The sequence below is a fragment of the Procambarus clarkii genome, chromosome 6 (genome assembly GCF_040958095.1).
Source record: "Procambarus clarkii isolate CNS0578487 chromosome 6, FALCON_Pclarkii_2.0, whole genome shotgun sequence".
Classification (NCBI taxonomy): domain Eukaryota; kingdom Metazoa; phylum Arthropoda; class Malacostraca; order Decapoda; family Cambaridae; genus Procambarus; species Procambarus clarkii.
This window is the reverse complement of record NC_091155.1, coordinates 17,142,338-17,150,371: the sequence shown is the minus strand read 5'-3', so window position 1 is coordinate 17,150,371 and position 8,034 is coordinate 17,142,338. Positions and strand designations below refer to the sequence as shown.

The 8,034-nt window shown below is 40.5% G+C and overlaps 2 protein-coding genes across 2 annotated transcripts; both read left to right on the top strand.

The window, feature by feature from the left end:
- The first annotated feature begins 303 nt into the window (after positions 1–303).
- Positions 304–597, top strand: LOC123753907 (uncharacterized). The gene has a single exon (XM_045735860.1). It carries the CDS (start codon positions 304–306, stop codon positions 595–597), a length of 294 nt encoding a protein of 97 aa, XP_045591816.1.
- Positions 598–5,390: 4,793 nt separating this feature from the next.
- LOC123753373 (uncharacterized) lies at positions 5,391–5,699 on the top strand. The gene has a single exon (XM_045735370.2). The coding sequence runs from the start codon at positions 5,391–5,393 to the stop codon at positions 5,697–5,699; it is 309 nt and encodes a 102-aa protein (XP_045591326.2).
- The last annotated feature ends 2,335 nt before the right edge of the window (positions 5,700–8,034 follow it).

The following is an 8,034-nucleotide window of genomic DNA, read 5'->3' as shown; positions in this document are numbered from 1 at the left end:
CAGATAATTATTTTGTATTACTCTGCTAAATTATTTGTTTGCATGAAAGGAATTTTTAAAACAATTCAACCGCTGGAATAAGCCTGACCTTCACCGGGGTCTGGAAGCTGGGTATATAAAGGCTGAACTAGGAGAGTGTTATTCAGTGTACCGCAGATACTCTCCAGCTCCACATCATGGTAAGTTCTGCCTCCGGTATCCTCGCATGTGTTGGGATGCTGGCTCTGTGATCTGTCTTATATTGATGCGGTAAATTTTCTGGGTGTAAATGTTCCGATTTCTCTCTCTGATTCGCAGAAGTCGATGCTTGCACTAGTGGTCTTGGCCGTCGTGGCTACTCTTTGCCAGGCTGGTGGATACGGGTACGGAGGTGGATACGGCTACGGAGGGGGACATGGAGGTTATGGTGTTGGTGGAGTGTCTAACAACAACTTCCACCTCGCTGGTCCCAGAGGCTACGGATATGGACACGGTGGCGGCTATGGCTACGGAGGATACGGTGGCGGTCATGGCGGCTTTGGTGGCGGCTACGGCGGTCATGGCGGCTTTGGTGGCGGCTTCGGCGGCCATGGTGGCGGATACGGATACGGCAAGTAAACGACCGGACTCAACGACAGATCCCTTCACATAAACAAAGATTATATAATTTAAAAATCCGCAACGATATCCCCAAAGTGTACCCTGTACGACCACTGATCTGCGTGTACACGAACATAAGTAAAATATTTATTAATTTTTGAGTTTGTTTTGCCTGTTATAAGAAGCTTGTGTTTATTTTAAATGACAGAGACTATGGCAACTAAGACCTTCAAACTGTCATTGTGAATAGCTTAAAATTTACGTTATAACGTGATTATCACACATATTACATTGTCTGGTCGGTAGAATATCTGTCTGGTCCTTTAGGTTAGTGTTCGAGGCTCCAAGGTTTGAAATAAATGAAATATTAATATCCACTCTAATGTGGTTTGCAGTTTATATGACATAGACAAAGTAGATACAGAAAAAAACCTACAGACACCTTAGTGGAGATCTAGGCACACGCTCTAGACGATTTCTGTGGTTCCTGGTTCCTGGTTCGGCTTCAGTAGGAAGTCTCAAGGAATCCACGCGGGTGCAGTAGTTCCCCTAGGTTACAAAAATTGTTTGAAATTGAGAGACATGCTAATTATTTTTATTTACAACTTCTAATGAGGAATATTATTTTTATATTGAATGTGGATACTTATGCATAGGAAAAAAAAAAAGCTTAGTGAAACACAATGGGCATAATTATCAGGCTACGTGTTGGGAGATAATTTCCCGCATTCTAGATTTCTCCTCCCTCTTACTCTCTCTGTCTCTAATTCTCTCTCCTTCTGTCTTTATCTCCTCTTCCTCCCTGTTTCTTGTCTGAATTTTATGAACGATGAGAATTGCAACATTCTTTGTGATTGGCGTATGGCCCGTTGAGCTCTACGAGACGACGGCAGAGACTGCTTTTGTTAATTATGATTTACGTGACTAGTTGTGTCTCCCATGAAGAAATGAGAAGAATTATCAGGAAGAAAGCACCTTAGCCATTACGCCTATATAGCACTTGGAAGAGATCAGGAGAAGGACTAGAACAAACAAGAAGTTAGGAGGTTGCAACCCGTTCTCACACTTTCTTTAAGTCAATATTGACTTATTAAATAAGTGCATATGTGACATACTAATTTATTGTGAATATTTTAGTTTACCTTGAAAAGCTTCATAGAAAACACCAACCTTACCTAATCTTCTTATTATGTTAAGATAAGCATCTTATTGCTTCGTAATTACAATTATTACTTAACCTATTATAGATATAGGTTAAGTAATAATTGTAATTACGAAGCAATAAGATGCTTATCTTAACATACTAAGAAGATTAGGATAAGGTCGGTGTTTTCTATGAAGCTTTTCAAGGTAAACTAAAATATTCACAATAAATTAGTATGTCACATATGCACTTATTTAATAAGTCAATATTGACTATAAGAAAGTGCGAGAACGGGTTGGATAGGTAAGCTTAGGTTAGGCTAGGGTAGGCAGAATAACTTTAGAGTCGTCTAACGAACATTAAAACAATGAACTAGAGACATGAGCTTAACTCTAGTGCTTTGTGCGCAACGGAGGCGGCGATGCGTGACAGGAGGATGACATGAGGGAGATGAGAGGATACTTAATAAAGCGTTAGTATACCCGCTTTTATTGGAAGGGATATAACCAGCAGGTCGCTAAGGCAAAGTCTGTGGGAGGCTAATTGTAAACCCAAAGACGAGAAACTTGTATGGGATACTTGGGAAATCTTTGGAGACCCCATTAAAGAATACGCTGTTGTTGTTTTAGATTCAGTTATTCGGAACAAAATGTTTCAAGTAGCACGAACTATGGTGAGCCCGTAGTGGACTTACCAGACACAGGAGGGGTGTTGTGCCTGGTGAAGTATACATCCTAGGAACACTATGGGGTCTCCATTTTAAGCCTACTGTCTAGGAAGTCTATTGAGTCTACACCCTAGAAAGATTTACATTAAAGTCTACGGCCTACTTAGGCCATTTAAGTCTATGGGCTAACATCTGCATTTTATCTATGGTACTGAAGGGAAGAGTAGAGAATGTAGGGAGATGGAGACAGAAGATTAATGATAAGAAGAAGGAACGAAGGTCCAGATGGGATGGAGGAGGGGCCTAAGGGGATACTGCTACGTGAAGACGTGAGGGGCTTACGGGTAGTGGTAGATAGAGGGGTTTAATGAGGTGCTGAGAAATGAGGGTTTTGGGTTGGCTGCTGAGGAAAGGTGAGGTTATGGACAAGGGGAGTCGGATGGAAGGGAGGGGTGGACTGAGGGACAAAGCTGATAAAAAAAACGACATACTGAGGGAGACTTGCTGAGGGGAGGTGGACTGGGGAGCCAAGCGAGGGCTGAGAGGTTAAGGTGTAATGAAGATGCTATTGGTTATCTTGAGGTTATCTTGAGATAATTTTGGGTCCCCGCGGCCCGGTCCTCGACCAGGCCTACTTTTTGTTACCCCCCAACTCCATAGGAAGCAGCCCATAGCAGCTGTCTAACTCCCAGGTACCTTTACTGCTAGGTAACAGGGGGCATCAGGGTAAAAGAAACATTTTGCCCATTTGTCTCCGCCTCCACCGTGGTTCGAACCCGGAACGTTAGGACTACGAATCTGAGGCGAAGTCCACCCAGCTGTCAGGGGTCGTTAGTGCCGGTGCCAGGTGCCGGTAGTGAAAGGCAGAGAAGGAAATCTTGAGCTGAGTTGAGAATAGAACGAGAAGGGAAGGAGGGGGGGGGTGATTGACATTGCGGGAATGATAGTGTGGGGTGGTGATAGTGGTGGAGATGGGTAAGGTATGATTGGTTGGAGGAGAAGCCAAGAGAAGTATCACGAGAAAGCGCCAAGATTGATTCATTGACGAAGAATAAGTCACTCAAGGGTTGGCACGGGCATGAATAGACCGTAATGGAAGTGCTAAGCAATTACGACTACATATACAGCACGAGGAAGGGATCAGGATACCAGATTTACAGACCCATTCATGTGCCAGTTATGTTCACTATGGGCTCGCCATAGTCCGTGCTACTTGGAACTTTTTCCTTCCGAGTAGCTGAATCTAAAACAAGGGATCAGGATTTGAGATAGGACGGGAGGGAAGGAATGGTGCCTAAACACTTGGAGTGGTCAGGGATTGAATACTGGTCTGCACAATAGGAGACCGTCGCTCTACCGTCCAGCCCAAGTGGTTGGTTTGGTTGGAGGAGAGAAACAGGTAGAAATATGACAGCAATGTGTTAATCTCTGGTCAATAGTTGACTGCATATTTGTCCAAGAGTTTAGTTCAGCTTTCTATTATTCCACTTTTGTCAAAACTTTCTTCAATGAATACATTATTAATTGAAATAATTAATAACAAATCTAATGAAATAATTAAATATAATGAAATTTAATGATTATAATGAAATAATAAAAACTTTCTTCAATGAATACATTATTCATTGAAGTAATAAATGTTCATTGAAAAATATTCCTCCGTATCTCACAGAATGTTTCCACACGAACTATGTTGCATCCATGTTGGTAAACAAAACCAGAACAGGTCAGCATCTGAGTCTGTGTTTGCTATAAAGTCCGTTTCTGAGATTCACCACAATTTCACCTACCGACAGTTCATCATCCATTTTTAAAATTTCTACAAATTCCATCATTTCAAGGACTGTCTTTTCCAATTCGAAATCATTTCCACTTAAATCAGTCCTTGCAATATTACCACTGTTTTATTCTAAATTATTTCCTTGTTGGATTGTCCCCTATCACATTGTTTCTTATTGTGTCTATCTGTTATTCTTTACTATCTATACTGAACCTTATGTTTTCCTATGCATCCTCAAGTTTATCACATCCTGCCTCCTCTCGATTCCCATCCTCATACTTTTCTTTATTGATATACATAATTCGAAATCTCTATCTTTTCTATCCAACAGTTCTGATTTTATTTCCCACACTGTCCTTATCTTTCTTATTTTCTGTTTGTGAGAGTGAGCTTGAGCATCTTTTATTGTGTGGGCGTGCTTGTGTATTTACTATTTGTGTATGCAGAATTGAGCTATTAGCTCTTGGACCCCACTTTTTTAATTAATCTATTTACCTTCATTATATTTCTCTATAACACACTCACATATCCCCAGGAAGCAGCTGTCTAACTCAAAGATACCTTTTTACTGCTAGGTGAACAGGTAAATCAGGGCGAAAGAAACTCTGCCAATTGTTTTCGCCTCTGCCAGGAATCGAATCCGGTCTATTAGCACTATGACCCTAGGTGCTGTCCGATCAGCCGCGTGGCCCCCCATATGTGTGTGCTTGCATGCGTGCTTGTGTGTGTCCACGTATCTGTTCAAATCAGTCGTGCGTGATAATACTGCCCAAAACAAAGAAAAATGAACGTCTCATTGAGTTCACAGTATCACCAACCGATATATAATAGCATATATCCATACACCAAATTACATATCACATGCTAGCGATAAACACAGCTAATTATTGACAACACTTAAAAATGCTTAAAACATTTTAGATAATTTTTTCTATTACTATGCTAAGTTTTTTCTTTGCATGAAAGGAATTTTTAAAACAATTCAACCGCTGGAATAAGCCTGACCTTCACCGGGGTCTGGAAGCTGTGTATATAAAGGCTGAACTAGGAGAGTGTTATTCAGTGTACCGCAGATACTCTCCAGCTCCACATCATGGTAAGTTCTGCCTCCGGTATCCTCGCATGTGTTGGGATGCTGGCTCTGTGATCTGCCTTATAATCATGCGGTAGATATTCAGGATGTAAATGTTCTGACTTCTCTCTCTGGTTTACAGAAGTCGATGCTTGCACTAGTGGTCTTGGCCGTCGTGGCTACCCTTTGCCAGGCTGGTGGATACGGCTACGGAGGTGGATACGGCTACGGAGGTGGACACGGAGGATATGGTGTTGGCGGAGTGTCTAACAACAACTTCCACCTCGCTGGACCCAGAGGCTACGGATATGGACACGGTGGTGGATATGGACACGGTGGTGGATATGGCTACGGAGGATACGGTGGAGGTCATGGCGGCTTTGGTGGCGGCTACGGCGGCCATGGCGGCTTCGGCTTTGGTGGTGGCCACGGTGGTGGATACGGATACGGCAAGTAAACGACCAGATACAACGACAGATCAATACGTAAACAAAGATTTACTTGATTATAATTTAAGAATCTCAACGATGTTTCCGAATGTACACTATGCAATTATTGACCTACGTGTACACAGAGTTGAATAAATTATTTATGAACTTGTGAGTTTGTTTCCCATGTTGCGATAAGGTATATTGCCCAGGAGACAAACATTGAGACACATCAGATCTCTGGTACTTAAGTATTGACGCACTTCTCGGCCTACTTTACAAGGCCCGATTTGCCTAATAGACCGAGTGATTTTCTTTATTTTAAAAATATTGTTTCAAATTGGTTTATTTGAAATATTATTATTATATTATGATAAGAACATAAATTATTGACTTAGTTATGTTAGTTTAGGTTAGGTTAAGATAGGTTAGGTTAGGTAGGGTTGGTTAGGTTAGGTTCGGTTCGGATTATATCTACATTAGTTTTAAGTCAAATTAAATGACCTTAACTCGTACTTAATGATATGGATAGCTTTATCATTTCACAAGAAAAAAAAGAAAAATATATAAATTCGAGAAAACTTGGCTTATTCGGCAAATCAGACCTTGCATAGTAGGCCAAATAGTGAGTTCTGGCTTGTAGGTACAACACACACACATTATATATATATATATATATATATATATATATATATATATATATATATATATATATATATATATATATATATATATATATATATATATATATATATTAGTATATTTTAGCAGCAGTCTTTCCTGTAGACATATATATATTAAATATGACTGAAAAAGTAAGATTAATAATTCTAACACGAATTTTCTCAATATTTCTTACGGTTCTTTTCACTGTCGATGGTAATTGAAAAATCAGTTCTCCAAAATAAATTTTTATTTCTAGTCTGACGCGACACTTGAACGCGTTTCGTAATAACTTATTACATTTTCAAAGACTTTAGTTTACACACACATAACTATAACCTGCAAACACTAAAACAGATTTCTTACTATGCAATAATTCAAATGGCTTTTCATTTTATATACCTGCATTTGGGTGAGATGATATGTTACAACAGTTTTGGATGAGGTGAAAACAAACTTTCAACTACAAGATAAAACACGAAATATTAAGTAATATTGTGTAAAGTTAAAAGGGAAGAATTGAAGTAAATGCAAAGGGCCTATTGGCCCATATTTCTTGATGCTTCTATATTGGTGCGGAGTCTTGAAGTGGGTAGAATATAGTTGTGCATTAATTGGCTGTTGATTGCTGGTGTTGACTTCTTAATGTGTAGTGCCTCGCAGATATCAAGCCGCCTGCTATCGCTGTATCTATCGATGATTTCCGTGTTTTTTTGTTAAGGTGATGGTGTGGTTGTGGGAAGAGATTATGTGTTCCTTAATGGAGCCCTGTTGCTTATGCATCGTTAATCGCCTGGAAAGAGATGTTGTTGTCTTGCCTATATACTGAGTTTTTTTGAGGCTTACAGTCCCCAAGAGGGCATTTGAAGGCACAGACGACATTGGTCTCTTTCAAAGCGTTCTGCTTTGTGTCTGGAGATTTTCTCATGAGTAGGTTGGCAGTTTTCTTGGTTTTTTAGTAAATCGTTCAATTGTATCTTCTGATTTTTGTCTGTAGGGATAACGTTTCTATTAACAATATCTTTCAGGACCCTTTCCTCCGTTTTATGAGCTGTGGAAAAGAAATTCCTGTAAAATAGTCTAATAGGGAGTACAGGTGTTGTTTTAGTTGTCTCTTCAGAGGTTGCATGGCGTTTCACCTTCCTTCTTATGATGTCTTCAACGAAACCATTGGAGAAGCCAGTTGTTGACTAGGACCTGCCTTACCCTACAGAGTTCTTCATCGACTTGCTTCTATCCTGAGCTGTGGCTGAGAGCACGGTCGACATAAGCGTTAACAACACTCCTCTTGTACCTGTCTGGGCAGTCACTGTTGGCATTGAGGCACATTTCTATGTTTGTTTCCTTAGTGTAGACTGCGGTGTGGAAACCTCCGCTCCTTTCCATGACTGTTACATCTAGAAAGGGCAGCTTCCCATCCTTCTCCATCTCGTAAGTGAAACACAACACAGAATTCCGCTCAAATGCCTCCTTCAGCTCCTGCAGATTTCTGACATCAGGTACCTGTGTAATACAGCCATTAATTCAATACAGCCGAATTGAAAGCAAAGGTCAACAAATTGATCGAAACTGTGAAAGCCAAGAAATCCGAACTCCACCTGCCAAAGATTATTAGGGAATTACAAACCTGGATACGCATATGGAAATGTCAAGACACACAAGCCTGGAAACCCACTTCGGCCAATCATCAGCCAGATACCC